This window comes from Helianthus annuus, chromosome 3 (assembly GCF_002127325.2).
Source record: "Helianthus annuus cultivar XRQ/B chromosome 3, HanXRQr2.0-SUNRISE, whole genome shotgun sequence".
NCBI lineage: Eukaryota > Viridiplantae > Streptophyta > Magnoliopsida > Asterales > Asteraceae > Helianthus > Helianthus annuus.
In genome coordinates this window covers 34,229,922-34,250,725 of record NC_035435.2, presented here as the reverse complement: position 1 = coordinate 34,250,725, position 20,804 = coordinate 34,229,922, and the positions used below count along the sequence as shown (strand labels likewise).

The following is a 20,804-nucleotide window of genomic DNA, read 5'->3' as shown; positions in this document are numbered from 1 at the left end:
CGCCCGAAGTTCACACAAGTGGTTTCGCTCCTGGCTGTTTGGAGTGAAATCAGATGTACTATATATACCTTGTTGTGTGATTTCAGTTGGTATCGGTTGGAGCGAAATCTAAGCTGAGGTGCTGCCGGATTTTTGTCAGAAATCATTGTAAAAGCTTGGATTTCAGTAATATAAAGAGGAATTAAAGAGGAAAAACTGTTGTTACTTTGTTTACACTGATTCCGCCTTTGTACACAAAGATGAACTGCCTTAACTGACTATTTAGGGTCATACAACGATCCAACAATTATCACACTAAAAGCACCAAATATAGAATTTGTGCAAGCTAAAAATGTTTAAATACATTTTCTATAGGTAAATGTAAAACACTATATGCAATCCATCACTTAATAGTGAAGGTTATCTAGGAACAATAAAATCAAAAACACATGGTGATCTTAAGAACAACTTAAATACCTGTGTTCTTCGTAGTTTCCAACAGAAATTAAAATATACATATCAAATATGTATATAAAATATAATATATAATTCTAAGTTGTATATTGCAAACGTTACTTTCAATCTACATTTTGAACAAATAATAATATATTAAATATATTAAAATAGATTATGGCTTTGTTATTTAAAAATAGTATTATACTTAATAGTTAAATATGGTTTAAATATTATATTTAATATTTAAAATAGTATATTATAAACCATAAACCCTAAACCTTAATGTATATCATAATAAAATTTAACCGTATATGTCAATTATATATTTAACTAAGATATATATATATCGGTTATACATTATTTCAAAACCCGATATGTGGGATTTGGTATATATTATTTGATAAACATCACTAGTTGAGAGAATGATCAACAGTGATATGACCAGGCACTAGTTGAAAGAATGATCAACAGTGTTATAACCATAGTCACTAGTTGAGAGAACGATCAACAGTGATACGACCACAAACACTAGTTGAGAGAATGATCAACAGTGTTATGACCCCATTCACTAGTTCACTAGTTCACTAGTTGAAAGAATGATCAACAGTGATATGACCACCGTAACGGGAATCGCCCAGTGACAGTGACAGATACTTTGAATAATAGTAAGATATAATTACTAGATAAATTCACTATTGGACGAAAGTGAGCCAATGAGTGATATGACCACTGTCACATCGGAACTTCCATCATGTGACAAATACTGATTGAGTTGGGTAAATATAAACAAATATAAAAACTCTTAATGCTGTAAAGTATAACAATATACTTTATAAAAAAATGGAATGAACTCGCCAGTATTTATTATTTATTACTGATAAAAATGTTTTCAAAACGTGTTTCAGGTCAAATTTGCTGTAAAGATAATAGAAGTCAGCTATGGAGCACTTTGCTGTAAAGATAATAGAAGTCAGCTATGGAGCACTGAAGGCTTAAATAAAGTGGCTATAAATAACTGAATAAAAAAAGAAATTTATGTTTTATTTATTTATTTGGGTTTATCCCAATAAAAAACAATTGAATTGAATATGGGTTTGAGCCCATTTATTTAATATTAAAAGTTGGTGTTTTATAAACTTTGAAATTATTTTCTAACTACGATCCTGATGAAAAAAATTTTCCGCTGCGTAATTAATAAACACCGATACCATATGACTGGTTCGCGGCTCCCGCTCCCAGGATGGGGTCGGGGGATGTGACATGTATCGTACATGTATTGTAACGAACCGAACCAAATCAATACCGATCCAATGTCTGCGATAACATACTGTCAAAATACACTTACACTGGCAAAAATATAGTTACCAATTTATAATTTAAAGTTAAATTGAATGATAAACAAAAATATTATTCATAACAAAAAAGAGAAAACAAATACTTAAAAAATCATTTGTTATTTATTTATTAAAGAAAATACTTACAAAAGAATAATAAATAAAATACAACTAAAAAAACCAAAAACCTAAAATTGTAATATCCACTGTTCATAACCACTTTTAATTGATATAGATTCGCTATTTGCTCGGTTCATTAGATACCAACACTGGATATAGTAATTGAAAAGAAAAACCCTGCATGGGTTGGAAACAATAAAAATGGATCAATGTTGTTTAGTTGGTATCGGTTCGGTTAGTTTGCGTTCTATGTTTATCTTTTTCAGGCATTGCGATATAAATTATATTGAAAACGAATATTGTGTTGTTCTCGTACTAAATCGAATCGAAACAGGCTGAACAACATATGTATCGGTACCAATATTTATTTTTATTCTTTTTTGCTTTCGATAAACTGACGTCGTATCGTTACCATAACATACCGAATCGAACAACATTGGTACCGATATGTATTCATTTTTATGATTTCTTGTTTGATGACAGATATTGTGTTGTTAGTGTTGTGTACCAAACCGAAACCAAATGAACAACGTTAGTTGCAATACCAATATTTATTTTTATTGTTTTTTCTTTCGATAAACTGACACCGTATTGCTATCGTATCGTACCGATCAAGATGGGTCATGGTACTCGTATTCATTTTTAGGATTTCCGGTTTCGAAAGTTTTTCATTTATACAACTTTGTCTGTGACAATAAATGAATATCGGTACAATTGTCGTGACAATCTGAACCGATAGATACCGTTCGAACAGCATTGGCGTTGATTCCAGTGTCCATTTATATCGTTTTTAGTCGATGTAAAACACATGTTGACTTCTATACCGAGTGAATGTATCGTACGAGTATTGTAACGAACCAAATCAATACCGATCCAATGTCTGCGATAACATACCGTCAAAATACACAGTGGCAAAAATATAGTTACCAATTTAGAATTTAAAGTTAAATTGAATGACAAACAAAAATATTATTCATAACAAAAAAAGAAAACATATACTTAAAAAAATCATTTGTTATTTATTTATTAGAAAAAATACTTACAAAAGAATAATAAATAAAATACACTAAAAAAGCCAAAAACCTAAAATTGTAATATCCACTGTTCATACCAGTTTGAATTGATAGAGATAATGGAGTCTTATATTAAAATTTAGATTATTATTATTATATTATATTTATTATGATTATTATTATTATTATTATTATTATTATTATTATTATTATTATTATTATTATTATTATTATTATTATTATTATTATTATTATTCAGCTATGTATTTTATTAATTGAATTTTATTAATTTTAGATCTAGTAAATAAAATTATATCAACAATTTAGACTAATACGAAATAAATAACAATACTTAATTATAAAAAAGACCATGTACAATAATAAAACCCATGAAGCACGTCAACATCCCCGTCATTGGGTTATAATTCTGTATACTTTGACTCGTAGGATTACGGCAATGGTGGGTTAGATCGTAACAAATATCAAGAATTCTTTTATTGGAAAAAAATTGTTAGGTATAACAAGCACCAATAGGCAATTAACTTCGGTTAACTTAGAAATTGAAGTTATCAGATTAAAAATTGTTGATTGGAGCATCTCGAAGCATTGCGATGGAAGAAGAAACTTACAAGTGAAGCCGAAGCAAGTGTTTAACTAAAGTTAAAGGCGAGGTTTGATTTTCTTGAATATCAATGGTCCAATTGGGCCCTGATTTTATATTTTATATTTTCGGTCCACTAATTAATTTTCTATAATTGATTTATTTTAATTATTAGTAAAACCAGATTAATGTAACTACTCTCTAGTTTTGAACAACACGCACATACAATTATGACGGACTTCTATGTAACTATAATTCGACAAGGATCACCGAATAGTTCTTTCTATAAGGCTCAGACAAATACAAAACCGAGATTGAATGAAATTTGCAATATCTTCAAAGTAAAATCACTAGAGGGTGATTTTACTATTAAATTAGGCAAAATGTGAATGGTAGCTTTTGTTAGGACTTATGATACTAATAAAAAGCGTTTTTGGAAAATTTGTGTTAAGAAGGGAAAATCACAAAAAATAGCCATGTCTTGCAAGGGATTCATTCATCCATTCATAGAACTCAATTTTGGTTAGAGTTTAGCAAATCTGGTCCAGGGGGATCACGGCGGTTCTGATACCAATGATGTGGTTCCAACAATTATTTGTTGACCAAAGAAAATAGAAGGAAAACCGAAAGCAATTAGACAGAATTCTTGAAACAATTTTTCTGCATATCTTTTTTTTTTTATCAAAAACAACCTTAATAGGATTACAAAGCTACTATAAACCACTACTCTAAAACATGAACACTTAAACATGAACATGTAAACATGGTAACTACCTAATATGACCCACTACTCTAATAGGAAATGACTAATTAAATAATTTTGTTGAAGCAAGGAACGTATCACAAGGAGGCATGATCCACATAGTGACTCAGTCAAACAAAATATATCAGTCAGTTACATACATATTACCAGTTTCATAATGTCATCCGGGAATAGGTAAATAAAAGGAGAAATAGGAATACACAGAATGGTAACCATTGAATAGGTTAGTTATGTGTTTTCCAATTCTCTTCCAATCTTCATTGTGCGCAAATAACAGTCACCACAATTTACATTTAAAGAATACTATTTTCTGGTACCTGAATCATGAGAAACATAAAAACTAGTTTGGTGTAATACCTGAGGAATAAAGGACATTTAAATGTGGATTGTCATCTTAATGTTATTTTCATTCAGATAACAAATTCCTTTGGACTCTAGATAGAATTATCAATAGTATATCCATGGGCCTAGACACTTTATTAAAAGCAAGTCCTAAGATAATCTTTTACTTCCTTATCCCAACTTCATTACTCCACATACACAACTAGTATAATTTATCAACTAAATCTCCCAAAGTAGGTAGGCTTAGGGAGATTGCTTTAACACACCAGGTCTTTAGTAATTCGCACAATGCATACTTTACATCATACTTGTAAAGTTTACAGAAAATGTTGAAATGAGGATCAGAGTATGACCAACTCAACACCTTGAGGCAACAATGGTGGAAGCCGAAGCCTAGCCGAAGATCGAGCAGCTTCCTCGTTGTTCTCTGAGAAATCCTTTGTAGCTTTGATTGCCTTGTCAAGCTGTGCTCGAGGATCAATCACAATCTTCTCAAGTGCATTAGCATTTTGTAACATGTACGCAGCAAGTTCAAGATCACCGTTTCCTCCATAATAACCCAAAATTTGGAAAAGCTTGAGGTGGTCATGGTGATGAGCAGCTGCACTATACGTTGCTTTCCTCCTCCTTCCCATCAGTGAAAAGCAGAGTAGCTGAAAATCACGATTCGTATTTATATTAACCTAAACACATCATCTAATAAACGTAACGATCATGAGAATTTTTATTTTTTTCATTTAATTAAACGTAGAACTTTATCACATGTCCCAGTCATTCATTTACATATGTGACCGTCCGTTTATGTTTGTTCACATATTCATTCAAATTTTTTTATTACTGGGGTGTGTAGCCTTTAATTTACACAATTGTTGTTTACATGAAACATGTGATGCTGATTAAATTTATAATAAATTGCCATATTGTTATTTCCTTTGTAATTTAAGTGGTGTTCATTTGGATTTCGTCTCCTTGGTTTAAATACAATCAAACAAACATAAAAAAAGAACATAAGAAAATCAGTTGGTCTAATTGTTCTTGTTTGTTTAAAGTTATATGAATGGACATGAACAAACCCATTCGTGTTTGTTCAATTCATTTACAGCCTAATAGTTTCCACCAGTTATAACTAATTTAGGAACACTAGAAAATCTGTGGGTTTCGTCGTGCGTGTTCATTCGTAGTTAAACGAATGGACATGAACAAACCTGTTCATGATTGTTGGATTCATTCATTTACTGCAGCCTAATAGTTGCCAACGATAATACCTAAACTGAGGTGGCAAAAGAAGTTGACCCAGCGAGAAACCCAAACCCATGAAACATTCAGGACGGGCATTCATAAATGGTATGGGAAATATTTTGAAAAATTACGTCGATACACGTTATGCTGTTGTTATAGTAAATAATCAACGTCAATTAGGGTAAATACCTCACCTCGATTGTAAATGTCTGGATATTTGGAAACACATTAACTAAAGAGGCAAAGTCGAGTAAACAATTATCTCTTCGAACAACAATTGTGAGCGTTAATTTCCTTATATTTGGTAGTTGACGGATGGAATAAGGCTTTGCAATTTTCTGCAAAAAAACAAGAAAAACTCAAAAGAAATTAACGTTAAAGGTTATATTCACATTCTTAGAGATGAATTACTAACCATAGGATGATATATCTTGAAGGAAAGAGTCTGTAGGGTTGATGCACAAGAGAATATCTGGCCAAACACAGTATTACTCAACCCTGCAAGTCCTTGACTCATAACAACATTTTTAAGGTTTGGAAGACCACTGAGATGCAAATCTATTGGTTGGCCCACGTAGGTGAATGACTCGATTCCAAAATCAGACAAATAAACAGACACCACATGTGGACATTCCACGATTTCAAAGTGTTTCAACTTAAGGTCTCGTCCACCAACATGAATATGAGTCAAGTATCCAGACCCATGGATGGAAATCGACTCAAGATGTGGAGATTTTGTTAGCAACTCTCCAAGAACCGATTCCCTCATGTTAACGCTATTCAAGTAAAGCTTTTTTAGAGACTCCAAATTTGCGGATGGAAATATAGATGTGCTCTTATCTGATAATCTTGAAGGGAAACTATAGTTAAAAGTATTATGAAGATAATTCTTCTGATTTGTCTCCAAATCCAGTTCAAGACTCTCTACTTTCTTTTTTACGGCAAACTTAAGCCATTCGTCAATGACGCTAGTATACTCACAGGTCAAATAGAAACGAATCCGGAAGTGATGAAGCGTCGGGTGATTATAACTCCGGATGACACCATTTACCTGTTTGGTGTACTTATAGCGCTCTGAAAGATAAAACCGAAAATCGTTGTCTATATTATCTAAAGCTTGCCTGGCATCAAAGTTTAATGTCTGTAGATTACACCAGAGGAATCTCCACCTTGTGGAGAGAATGCTGGTTACCACTGCCTCCTTTACGGACAACCGAGACAACACCATTATGAGAATATCATCTGGCATTCTGCTAATAAAATCATTTGAATTTAATCCTTTGAGGTTCCTCTGCACAAAATGAAGGTCATTAGTAATCTTAACAATTCAACCTAGAATGACACTACTCCATTTAATAATTATAGAACATTTAAGGTCGATCTAGTCAGAAGTAATTGAACCAAAGATTGTGGCAATGGTAAGCGAATTATTAGGGACAATCACCGTCAAATCAGCAAAGTTGATCGAGACTAAAACAAACTGACAGATTTAAGTAATTAATATGTTCCGATCACTCATATGTACTGATCGGCAATTAACTTCAGCTGCTTTAAAAATCGAATTGATCTGAATAACAACAAAAGGCTGAGACTAGAAATTTTGCATCGCTGAATCACTATCAGATCAGTAAACAACGTAATTAACAGATCGCATGAAATTAAGAAGACAAATTAATAATTCACCTTGTTTGGAGGCCATCGACGCCTTTGGTTCCCCATTGCGGTGGTTGGACTCTTGACCAAGAAAATACTGAAGTTGATAGCTTAAGCGGTGGTTTTATACTTCTGGGGTCCTTTAAAAAAATATTAGAGAATTCCACTGCGTTTGGCCATGATTTCTTTATTTTGGGTCACCTTTAATTGGTTTTTGGCTTAGCGGTGGGATGGGTTTTTTAACGGTATTTATAGAAGTGTATAGGACTCGGTTGACGCCGGTGTGGGTATGATTTTTGCCTTCGAGCGCCCACACATATATAAATTATGTGCACACCATAAGCTAGGTATCATGATGATCGAGAATAAAAGCACCAAATGATAGATACTGATTCGAGATGGTCCGTCTCCCAATAAATTCGTTGAGTGAGTTAAGCTCCAAAAATATGATAAGAGATAGAAAACTTCTCAGATCTTTTCAATTAACAAAAAATGATTTGTACGTACTCAATAAAATGCAAACAACAAAATCAACTACCCACTACTCAACTAAGTGACCAATGACTAAATTTGAAATTTAAAATTTAAACTAAGTTTCCGGGCTTCATATCGCATCTGGGCTTAAACGAGTTGTATTCGGCTTTGGGTCCCGAGAGAAGATTAACTCATGTTTATTAGGGTAATAGTTTATAGTCTCGTGTGTTACACGGGTTGAATTATAAGATTGGTTGTATTCGAAGAAAAAAATAATTACGAAATTTGAATTATTCTTGATATTGCAATTGTTAAATATAAATTTTAATATAAACACATATTACCCTAACATGAACTATCCATACCAAGTTAAAGAGAATATAAGATTACTCTAAATGACACATTGAAGCAAATACTTTATATTTATTTGTTACTTTAGTAATAATAATTAGATATACATAATATATATATATATGTGTGTGTATATATTTATTTAATAATTAAATTTATATATTATGTTATGATACGTAAAGAATGTGAACTAATTCTTAAATTTCATCTTTATCTTTGGGAATGAAACGAAGTAGAAGAAAACTGATGAACACATAAAGTTTCTTTAAAATTTTGAGATGACAATGAGAAGTCTCTTAAATCTTAATTGAGATGGGTTTGGTGGCGATGAAAAGATGGATTGTGATGGGTATATCTAATTATAATAAAAGATTTCAGTTAATGTTATATAATATTCTCTTTTTGAATTCATGCATAATATTATTATCTATTAATTAAAATTTGTTTGAGTTAATAGATTTAATAGATAAATTCATCCATTTAGTTGAAATAATCACTTCACTATTTTTAATATATAAACTCAAATCCGAGTGTTATTATTTTACATATTTTTCGTGGTGTTGAAATAAAATATTAATGAATATAATTAAAAATATAATATTTTTAATAACGTCACACCATGTTTCTTAAATAATAACAATTAATTTTTTTCAACGGTAAACATTTCATTTAATTATATTTATACTTGATTTACGTAAAACAAATAAAGTAAATCAAACCATATGCTTATCAATTTTAAGAAATAATAAAATCATAGATAATTTATATATTATTTAATCATAAATTACAATTAGATATTAATGAATTAATAATATCATTAATTGAAGTAGAGAATGTCATGTGTATTATTTGAATTTCTTTATTAAATTAGATATTTTTTTTGTCTGTTATTATATGTTTAGAAATACTAGATTATTAGATATTTATTAATATTATCACTAAATTGATGGAGAAAATGTCATGTGCCATTAGATGAACTCAATTATTATAATTAAATGAGATGTGACATTAGAAAAACTCTTTTATTATAATTAGATTTGGAGAACAAATATAATTTACCCTAATATCACGTGATCATTCCTGACATAAAACAAAAACTAGGAGACTTCCCTTTTTAGTTTTGTGATATTGTCACAACAGCAACTTAGTTGCCACCTCTAAAAGGCACCACCAACTTTTCTTATTTGCCTTTGCGATAGTTTGCCGACCAACAACCGCTACGTGAACGTTCGTGTTCGTTCTAGCATCTGTTCGTTGTATCTAGGTGTCTCAATCTCTTTAACTTTAACCACTAAGGTATTTAATCTTATCAGTGGAATAATTAATATTGTGCGGAGTATTTGCATGTTTATATTAACGATCTTGTTCAGTTAGTTTTGGTTTTTATTATTTGTTTATTTTTATTATTATTATTAATATTATTATTATTATTATTATTATTATTATTATTATTATTATTATTATTATTATTATTATTATTATTATTATTATTATTATTGTTATTCCGCTGCTTATTTTATTAATTGTAGATCTAGTCAATACAACTATATTAACAATTTAGACTAATATTAAAAAAATAACAATACATAATTATAAAAAAAACCCATGCACAATAATAAAACCCTGGAAGCACGTCAACATCCCTATCATTAGGTTACATCAGTTAGTTTTGGTGTTGATTATTTATTATTATTACTGGATTATAAACCTGTCACTACTAGAAATCTACATTTTTTCCTACAAAAGTTTCCTACAAATTTCCTACAACTCAATTTTTTTTTTACAATTTTCCTACAATTTTATGACAAAAAAGGAAAACAAAAAAAGACCCAAAATTTTTCCACAAATTTCCTACAAAATTACCACACAACAAGCATTTGTAGCAATTTCGTCACAAAATTTATAACCTTTGCGACAAAATTCCGACAAAAATTATAAAATTTTTTATTATTTGTAAATACAACAAAATAAATAATTTAAAAAATATAAAATATTAAATTTGTCGGAAATTTGTGGCAAATTTACACCAGTTGCTACAAACTTCCTAAAAAAAAAGTTATTTTATTTGTTATTTATCAATTTTAGAAAAATAGATAGTTTTAAAAAATAAAATGATAAGTTTGGCGGAAATTTGTAGCAAATTGACAGCAGTTGCTACAAATTTCCTACAAAAAGGCTATTATTCAACAAATTAAAAAGAAATCATAATTTTAAAAAATAAAATATTAGATTTGTCCGAAATTTGTAGCAAATTGACACTAGTTGCTACATATTTCCTACAAAAAAAAAAGTTATATTATTTGTTATTTATCAATTTTAGAAAAATAGATAATTTTAAAAAAATAAAATGATAAGTTTGTCGGAAATTTGTAGCAAATTTACAGCAGTGGCTACAAATTTCCTACAAAAAAGGCTATTATTCAACAAATTAAAAAGAAAACATAATTTTGAAAAATAAAATATTAGATTTGTCGGAAATTTGTAGCAAATTGAGACAAGTTGCTACATATTTCCTAAAAAAAAAAGTTATGTCGGATCAACTAGGCTACCACTGTAACTGTTACCGGTTGTTCGATTAGCAGACATTGTTTCTTTTCTGCTCGAGTTAGTTTATAACAGATAGTGAATGTGAATGGTGTAGATCTGACGGATACAAATGTACGATTGATTGAAATTAGGGTTTGGATATTACAACCCTCCAAAATAATTCCGACACTCTAAAAATATTTAAAATGTCCCTATATGTCTTAAAATACACCCCAAATACGAAATTTGGCCCTAAATACCTTTATATAACTTAAAATAAAATAAAAACAATTTTTATTAGTCCTTGGCGGGCCGCGAAGACCACCCCTTGGTCTTACGCGGGCCGCGACAGATAGGCCACCAGGAGAAACCCGGTGCCGGCACGTGGCACAATCGTGTCATGTCTATACTCGACGATTCAGCTCCGCTAGGCCCTACCCCTAGGTCGCGGGCCGCGAAGCCCTGCTTGGTTTCCTTCGCGGGGTGCGACGAGGTTGACGATCACAACTATAAATAGATGCATTTGGCCGTTCATTTGAAATCGCTTATAACTTTCTTTCTCTCTCAATTTTCTGCATAGCTATTATAATCCCGGGCGTTATACCCCCCTAAATAACGAACTTCTGCCTCGTTGTAAGTATCATAACCCCCGGTTACGTATTAGATACGTTGCCCGATTGATCTAGGGTTTCGTAACGGCTGTCGTGGTTCTACCCGACGTAGTCGTTGGAATGCCGTCTCGGGTAGGGCATCCCTAATGTAAATATTGGGTTATTATACTAACGCGTGTGCATTTGTATAATTAATAGATAATCACCAGGAAATCCTTAAGGAAAACCTTAAAACAGCAATGTGAGTAATCTCCTTTTTGAAAACTGTCTTTACAAAACCTCACTTAATTAATAATATATTAAACAGTGATTGAGTATTTGTATTTTTCAATTATCTTCGGTATGTTAGGGTTTTTATAAAAAATTTGTTGCTACATTGTGAGTAGTAACATGACCACAAGTCGGGTTGACAGTACCGTGGGTGATAAATAAAGTAGATGGAAACAAATGTAATTGCACGACCGCCCTCAATATTGTACAACGGTTTTACAAGTCTTGATTAAACTGGGATTCACTCAGCAGTATTTCCCACTGACAAAATGTTTTTAAACGCGTTTCAGGTAACAAAATGTGAAAAGCCAAATAGAAGCCAGCTGGACAGCACTGAAAGCTTGGAAATGTGGCTATAAAGTTACCTAAAATAAATAGATGTTTTATTTAAATAAAATAGGGTTTATCCCTATAAAAATATGTGTACTTGAAACTTGAGATTTTCCTATGTGTTTAATATTATAAAAGCGTGGTATTTTACTCTGATAAAATATTTCCTAACTACGGTCCTGATGTAAATTCCGCTGCCAAATTGATAAACACCGATACCACTGAAACTGGTCGCGGCCGCCCGTTCCCGGGTAAAAAGGGGACGGGGGTTGCGACATCGGATGAAACGGTATTCGAATTGACAGAGAAAGAAGGAGTGTGTGTTTTATTTTAATTGAAGGGAGACGTAGATTGGGTGTTCTATTAGGGATTTGGAGGGGACATGGGATGGGAGGCAGTTGTGGGGGGATGTGAGAGTGGGGTTAGGGTTTGGGATATGAAGGTGTTGATACATATTATGTGGACGCGACTCAGTTCGGTTCGATTCAGTTCTGTTCGACTCGGTTAGGTTCGGCTCAAGCCCGAAGTCACGACATTCCTCCGTCGTGCGCCTTAGAGTTCGAGACGCGAAGTACGGAGAGCCGCAAGCTAACATCACCATGACATCATCATCATGAGGTCATGATGATGTCAATCACCATGACATCATCATGATGATGTCATGATGATGTCATGAACTTTGACCAAATACAAGTTCAGGAAGAAAATACTATATATACATGCATGCATGTTGGGCCACTACAAATGGGCCAGCCTAAACTGAAGATCAGAATGCTACTTGGGCCGAATCTTCCTTTGGGCCGAAACCTCCATAATATCAGCATGCATGTTGATGAAACCTTAAGAGTTTCGTCGACTTGGAAGTTTCGTCAAGGCCCCCTTCATTTGACCATCCAAGTTTGGTCGATGTTGAGGTTTCGCCGGGACTCTCTGTTCAGTTTCGTCGACGCTGTGACTGTTTGCCTATATAAACAAGTAGAGAACACAGAACAGTTAGAGAGAGAACTGAGAGTTTCATTTGTGTGTTTCATTGTAATATCTTTCTGTAACAAAACTCTGTCGATATCAATATACAACGGTTAAACGTTATATCTTTGTGTTGTAACAACTCAAAAACACTCCAAATTACGTTTTTTCGATCCAGAATCTTTATTTGTGTGAATTTCATGAAGAAACTTCACATGATTTTGCAAGAATCAATTCCGAACAGACGGATGTCTTCAATTTCAAAATCCATTCGTGAATTGACCTTTATTTTGATGATTTTCTCTGTTTTAACGTCAAAACTCTTGTTTAACCCAAAATTGATGAGCTTGGGTGATTTAACCGACTGTTAGATCGATTAAATAGGTACCGTAGCTCTGATACCACTTGTTATTCCAGGAACCGACGAGTTTGACGGAGCTTTGGTCCCGATACGACGTGTTCGGTTCGTTATTATTACTAAGAAAGGAGTAGAAGATAGATACGACACCGAGCAGTCACTTATAATCTGGTCTATATTCATATCTTGACAAGTTACAGCACCGTGAGACTAGTTAGATAGCATGTCCCCTCTGGGATCCAAAAGCTTGTCCAAATGGAAACCCCAACTCCCTATTTATAGGCAACAGCCTATCATCCGTAAGAACGTATGTCCATCCGTCCGGATGGCCATCCGTCCGGATGGACTATTACACTGTACAACCTACATTCGGATTGGTGTTTGGACTATATGTTATCTATTCGTCCAGATGGACTTGTCCATCCGTCCGAATGGACCATTACAGTATCAACATCGTGTCCAACTGATCCTATTCTATACAATAGTCAACACATATCTAACTATCCGCACAGTGGCAGACGTATGAAATATGCACCAACATTAATTGTTTGGTCGCATAATTATAAGGAATTCAAGATAATTCATATTATTTAGGTTATCATTTTACCATTTCTCTATAATTGGTTGGATGTCACATGACACTTTTTAAATGGTTCTTACAGTTTGTATACGAAATGTGGTTTATATTTGATCCTACTCCATGGTTTATAAATGATGAATAAAATATTTTCATAATTTATTAATGGTTAATTTACTATGATACAAATTTGTAGAAAAAAAATTGCTAATACTAAAATATGATTAATTAACTATTTTTTGTATTGTAAAACATTTCTTTATTTAGGGTCGATTAAGTTACTTTTTTTTACTTTATAACATATTTCTGTATTTAGGGTCATGAAGAAATTTGGACGGAAATTTTTTTGTAAGGTGAAATACGCAACAAATGAATAAATATTATTTTATATACTAAGTAATAAATAAGTTACATCTCTAAAACCCTGTGTATTGCACGAGTCAAATGAACACGTGTTTTGTACAACTTGAATAAATATAATGTAATCAATTAACACACACGGTTGTCAATAAATGTTTTTGAAAAAAAAAGAACTTTGTTGTACTATTTGTGGAAAAAAATACATATTAGGTATAATTGAATAATAGTTAAAATGATATTAATGCAACTAATATTGAAGGTGGTTTTATCATGTAATATTTATCTAAAATATATGAAATATTAAAAATATCAATTGATAAAAAAATAGAATTAATTAGGAGAAAGAAATAAGAAAATTCTAAAATTGATAAACAAAATTTAATCTAAAATTTTATTTTGATTATCGCACAACTATAAATATGTGATATGATTTCTAAGCATTTATGTGTTATTATATATTAATAAACATATTAGATATTAGATTAGTATATTAACAAAATTATTACTAAATTGACCGGGAGAATGTCATGTGCCACTAATTGGAATCCTTTAGTAAAATTAAATTACATTAGTTAAATAAACAATACGTAACCAAAAATGTATCAATTATAACTCAAAACCCTTGAATATATTATAATTAACAACTACCCTTTTTTCAGGGAAAAAAACTTCTTTGTATTAGTTAATTGAATTTAGTTGTTCTAAAAAAAAGTTTATTAAAGTTTGAACTCAGTTGTCATAAATTCATAAGTTTGAAAGTTAAATTTTAAAAATTGTATAAACATTTTAAGGAAAAATCGTTATTATATATAGAGTTAATGTGTTTACAACTTACACTATAAAATGTTCGTCATTTTTAGTGTTAAAAAATATTAATTGGTAAATTTAATTAAGTTTAAAGAATTTATTTAAAAAAATGGACCAAATTTTAGTATTGGTAAAACAAAATTACAATGACATTTTAAAAAGATATCCATAAATCATCATAAAATATAAAAAAACAAATTGGATTAAGATATTAATTAATAATATTCACAATATTACTAAATTAATGGAAAGAATGCAACATGCATTTATATACTATAAATAAGTAACTTTTGTATGCATATAGTGTTGTACTATATGCTTTGGGTACTTTTCAAAAAAAAAGTTGAAATTTTAGTTTTAACCTAAATCTTTGAATCTTTTATAATTTTAAATCTATAAAATTGTAACCTTTTACGTTAAAGTGAAAACTTTTCTTATTTTACAATTTAACTTCACAACTTTATTACATTCAATTTTGGTCTCTTATACTTTTCATCTTTCGCAGATTTTCGTTTTAGGTTTCGTACTAAATTTTGTGAGTTACCATGGAGCAACGTGTGTGTGGTTCAACGTTTTTACGTTTCGTTCATAATTTTGCTAGTTAACACGGCGCGACGTCCATGTGTAGTTCAAGGTTTTACGTCTATTGTTTTTCGTTTCATAGGTCTGTCGAACGCGTGAGTCATTGATCGACTTTGTTATTTTTTTATATGTTCTATCTTTCGGTTTCTTGCAATTTTAACCTCACAAAAATGATTTTTTACCTTTTAACCCAAAACTTTTTATCTTTTGGAATTGAACCTCATAACGTTTTTACTTTCAACTTTGATCTCCTATACTTTTCATCCATCCCAAATTTTCGTTTAAGTTTCGTACTAAATTATGCGAGTTAACACGGCGCAACATGCGTGTGTGATTCAACCTTTATACGTTTTGTTCATAATTTGCGAGTTAACACGACGCAACGCCCATGTGTTGTTCAATATTTTTACGTCTATTTTTTCCTATTTGACAGGTTTGTCGCAACACATGGGTCCTATATCGACTTAGTTATTTTTTTAAATGTTCTACATTTCGGTCTATCGCTTCGTTTTAACACGCCACAACTTTAGCGTTGATGGTTGCTGATGGTTATGTGGCATTGGCGCTATTTGACATGCTTTTACGCCCCGCCGCAACGCGCAGGTGCTTAATTCTACTTTACTTTTAATTTGTAACACTAAAAGGCATAATAGGGTTGTACTTTGTGCAAGACTAATGTTCAAAGCATTGTGAGTAGTATCATGTGCATTATAAGTTGTGTGAGTTTTGAGGCTGCTTTTCTTTTTATTGGGCTACCTGGCCTGAGGGTGTGCTTTATCACCTACCTAACAGAAACGTCTCCCCAACACAAACAACTCAGCGCTCCACCTCACAGACTCATGAGCGAACGGGCGTCGTTTCAAAGCTGATGATGAGGATGATAGATCGTCGTTGATTTAGGGTTCTGACGGGATGGTTCTAGGCGGCCTTGCGACGGCGACATCAACACCGTGGGGAAGCTAATTTTGACTAAGTGGGTACACGGATTGGTCTAATAGTAACAGAGGTAGGGTCGTCAACTTGAATTATAAATTCTGTCATCGATTATTATCAAGGTTTGTTAACTTATTATCCCCTCTTTTGCACTATTTGTTTATGTTCAACTGTTATTTGGATTACTAAGCCCCTAAATCGGAAACAATCATGTAGGAACATCGTAATATGGATAATTAAGTCCCAATCGAACCTGATTCTCATCTCGAATCAAGATTTTTTTTTGTAATACGGCTCACTTGCGTTCCTGCCAAGTTAGGGTTCCAGTGAGTTTTCCGGTAAGTCGTATTTCACATGTTGAAGATTCAGAACCGCTGAGGTTAGTGTATGATTTTATGACATGCATTTTATATGAGAACTTTGTTTGATGTTTGTTGTAAATGGTTAACTGTAAGGATGATATCACTGATATCATGTAGAATAATAGAAAAACAAAACAATTTTAAATCAGTTTGGTTTTGGCCCTGTGCAAAGCAAAAGAAAGAACAAGAAAATACAATGAAGTCTTGAAGGTGTTGGAATGTCTGCTTCCAAGATGACAAAAACAGAGAAAGGTGTTTTTGTTGTTTTTTTATGATTAAATTTGTATGAATAGTTTGATGATTGTGTTTACTTTGTACGGATTTTGATTTATAGATGTTTTTCGTATTCAATTTTCATATCTGGGTGTAGTATATAGTGTTTAAATTTTTAACCTTTTGAAGTTTCTTGATTTCTATACTTATCTCTTTATGTTTTTACAGCAAGAAAAGGAGATTCTCATGAAGGCATACAATAGACTAATTGATCATACTGGTTATGTGCAAGCTTTTGTTTATCCTCCATGTGATGATGAATGATGGTGTTGTGGTCATAATGCGTCATAGGGTATAAACAATAAAGAAAAGAGGAGCATGATGTGCAGGCCTATTTGACTTTCATTTGCGTGGGCATGGTCTTTTATAATTTATTATGGTATCGATCGCTCTAAATTGAAGGTGTACTTTTCTCTTTTGATATCCGATGGTTATCTCTCTTTGGCTGTTGCTAAAAATTAATGTTTGTAGTTCCACAATGTAGGTGTTGGAACAACAGCTGCTGGGCTTAAAGCTGCGGTGGTGAGTCGGTGACAGTTTTAACAAGTTTTTTGCACTTCTTTTTTCTCTCTGAATGTTTGTTTCTGATTAGATCTGATGTGATTTTGTATGTGATGGATTGGTTGTTGTTTGCACAGATGACGACGGCTATATGATGGATTGGTTGTTGTTCAACATAGCATACGCCCGCGAGGGATTGCTACGCTGTGAGTCTTTTGTGTTACTCTGACAATTACACTATCTATTACACCACCGGCGTAGGCTCCCCTAAATTTGGTGTAGGCTATGCTGGGTTGTTTTCATACTATTTTGTTTTATAATTTAAATTATAAGTTGAATGATTTTACTAACTTTGGAATTTTGTAATTGTTTGACTATTAATATATGCGTGCTAGGTTGTGTTTGAGTGTACGTGTATCCAAAAATTCACAAAGTTGGGGTCTTTGGGGTGGTTTACCCGACAAGAAAAGAGGCAAAGAAATGATGGTGTGGTTGGGTGGTTAATATAATCACAAAGGGTGTCTATATTATATGTTTGAGTGGGGAAAATCACCTTTATAACATGATTCATGTTTTGTTGTTTAAATAGGCTATGTTGCTGTAGTTGGTTAGCAAAACAAGATTGAGTAGTAGCTTGCATAAGATTCAGCTGTCAATGGAAATCAAGCAGTTTATAAATAATGTGTGGCTGCAACTGCAACTTAAAAAAAAACAATTCGTTTCCTGGCGTTGCCTAATCAAAAGACGGAATGTGTGTGAGGTTCTCTACTTACAACCTGTTTGCAGCCTTGGTGGTCAAAGCGACAACCAATTTTTAGAACATGTTGAATTACCATGTAAATATCTCGATTTACAGCTAAGAATCAATATCGAAAAGTTAAAGAATTCATGGTTATGCTATTTGGTACGGTTTAACGGAACTCATCGCAATACGCGCCCCCGCCGCATTGCGGCGGGGTACTCATCTAGTTGTTTTTTCTAAAACGCAATGGCTAGAAAACACATAAAAATGTCTTAGTTCTAAAACGCAATGGCCTAAAAACACCAAAGAAAGTGTTATCTCTAAAACGCATTGAACAAGGACAATAGTTTTGTCTGTGAATTGTCTGAACCAGGAAATTAAATTGTTAGAAACTGTCTACGAATGCAGTTTTACAGAGGCAAATTTACAGAAAATTAAATTTAATCGACTCCAGCCAGGGGCTCTGCCCCTTGGACTCCGCCAGAGGCTGCCGCTCCTTGGACCCCGCCAGTGGCTGCCGCTCCTTGGACCCTGCTACCAGGGGCGCTGCCCCCGGACCCACGCCAAGATCGTAAAACGCAATGACTAAATCAAAAACCTAGATCGTAAAAATGAAATTAAAGAATTTTCTTACATGGATCGAAGCCGATTTCTTCAACGATTGACGAAATTTGAACCATAGAACCACTTATCAGCGATCGAATCGAACGGATCGAGTGATTATCTTCAAAATCACGGGGAAAAACGAGATTTTGAATGAAATTAAACTAGGTTTTCTTCAAAAAAAAAAAAAAGCTGAAGAACACGTAGATCGGGTGTTTGAATCATTGATTGATGACGAAAATCACACTATAATGTAGTGATTATTGAGATAGTAAGTGAAGAAAAGGTTGAAGATTGTGGGTTTTAAAAATGGTGGGTTTTGAAGTTACTGGGGAGAAGAAAGAAGAAGAAAGGATATGATTGACTATAATACCTTTCCTTTTTATTTTAAATTTTACCAGATGTCATAATCCTATTGCTTCCTATCCTTCTTATGCAAAATAGACTTTCTATTTGATCCTCACCCTACTCAGTGGCGAAACTAGAGGAAAAAATGAGGGGTATCCCAAAATTATTACTTAAACAACCCGTCTCTAATTATCTGAGGGCCTATAAGAGGCCCTGTCCGGCTAGTAAAAAGGACCCTTAAAAAATTCTTTTACATAGGGTCATCCCTGAGAATTTGAGAACCCTTAAGGATCATTGCGGTTAGTGTGTGTATATATATACTAGTATACAAACCCATGTATTTCATGGGTTGAATAAAAAGGTATATCAATTATGGGATCCAAATATAATTTTAATTTTACATTCTAAAGCATATCTTGATTATCATTTTTTATTACTAATGAGTGTACCACACACACGAAAACAAAATCAAATATTTTTTATAAAACTTTATTTGTTATATTGAACTTTTATAAATAATACTTAGTTTGTAATAAAAATATCTTTAACAATAAAAAGAACCGTAAATATTTGTTAAAGACTTAAAACATGTAGTCTTATATGAAGTTTAAATATTAGAATCATAGGTATTAAATTGAATCATATCTAAAGTTTTTATCTTTAGTTTTATATAACTGGAGTTTAAAAACTCTTATTTGTGTATCCGTAAAACGTATGAGTAAAATTTTCAAGTTTTCTTTTGTTTATATAATATTTCTTTACATTTAAATAATATTAGATCATATATTAAAAAGAACTATTTTAATGTTTTTCCTTTATTATTTTCATTATAACCTTTTTTTTAAAAGAACCACCAATTACATTTTGTGAAAACTGTTGACGTAAGGAAATTTTTATGCAGGTAAAAAGTACGAAAGCCGAAAGGAAATTTTTAGGGTCCCTACTTTACGTTTAACAATATTATTTGGTTTGCTTTTCGCTCTTCTCAGTATATTATACATAGCCAGAACACATAATGGAATATTAGATTTTATAAACCAAACTTTATTATTATTATTATTATTATTATTATTATTATTATTATTATTATTATTATTATTATTATTATTACTCAGCTTCGTATTTTACTAATTGAATTTTATTAATTTTAGATTTAGTAAATAAAATTATAGCAACAATTTAGACTAATACTAAATAAATAACAATACTTAATTATAAAAAAAACCATGTACAATAATTAAACCCATGAAGCACGTCAACATCCTCGTCATCGGGTTATAATTCTGGATACTTTGACTCGTAGGATTACGGCAATGGTCGGGTCAGATCG

At 32.1% G+C, this 20,804-nt stretch overlaps 1 protein-coding gene and 1 long non-coding RNA gene across 5 annotated transcripts; one reads left to right on the top strand and one right to left on the bottom strand.

The window, feature by feature from the left end:
* Nucleotides 1-4,949: 4,949 nt before the first annotated feature.
* On the bottom strand, nt 4,950-7,566 carry LOC110942933 (F-box protein At5g03100). The gene is made up of 4 exons (XM_022184692.2): nt 7,531-7,566; nt 6,263-7,138; nt 6,042-6,185; nt 4,950-5,261 (listed from the first exon to the last, which is right to left on the bottom strand). The coding sequence occupies exons 1-4, from the start codon at nt 7,564-7,566 to the stop codon at nt 4,950-4,952; spliced, it is 1,368 nt and encodes a 455-aa protein (XP_022040384.1).
* An 8,895-nt stretch (nt 7,567-16,461) lies between these two features.
* On the top strand, nt 16,462-18,701 carry LOC110940337. 4 transcript variants are annotated; one of them, XR_004889638.1, is made up of 5 exons: nt 16,462-16,767; nt 16,862-17,682; nt 17,765-17,802; nt 17,919-17,987; nt 18,371-18,701. It is a non-coding gene; the product is annotated as an uncharacterized LOC110940337 (long non-coding RNA). The 4 variants fall into 4 exon arrangements; XR_004889639.1 differs by lacking the exon at nt 18,371-18,701 and adding an exon at nt 18,177-18,364; XR_002593007.2 differs by having other exon boundaries at nt 16,465-16,767; nt 16,862-17,259; nt 17,449-17,682; nt 17,919-18,701.
* The last annotated feature ends 2,103 nt before the right edge of the window (nt 18,702-20,804 follow it).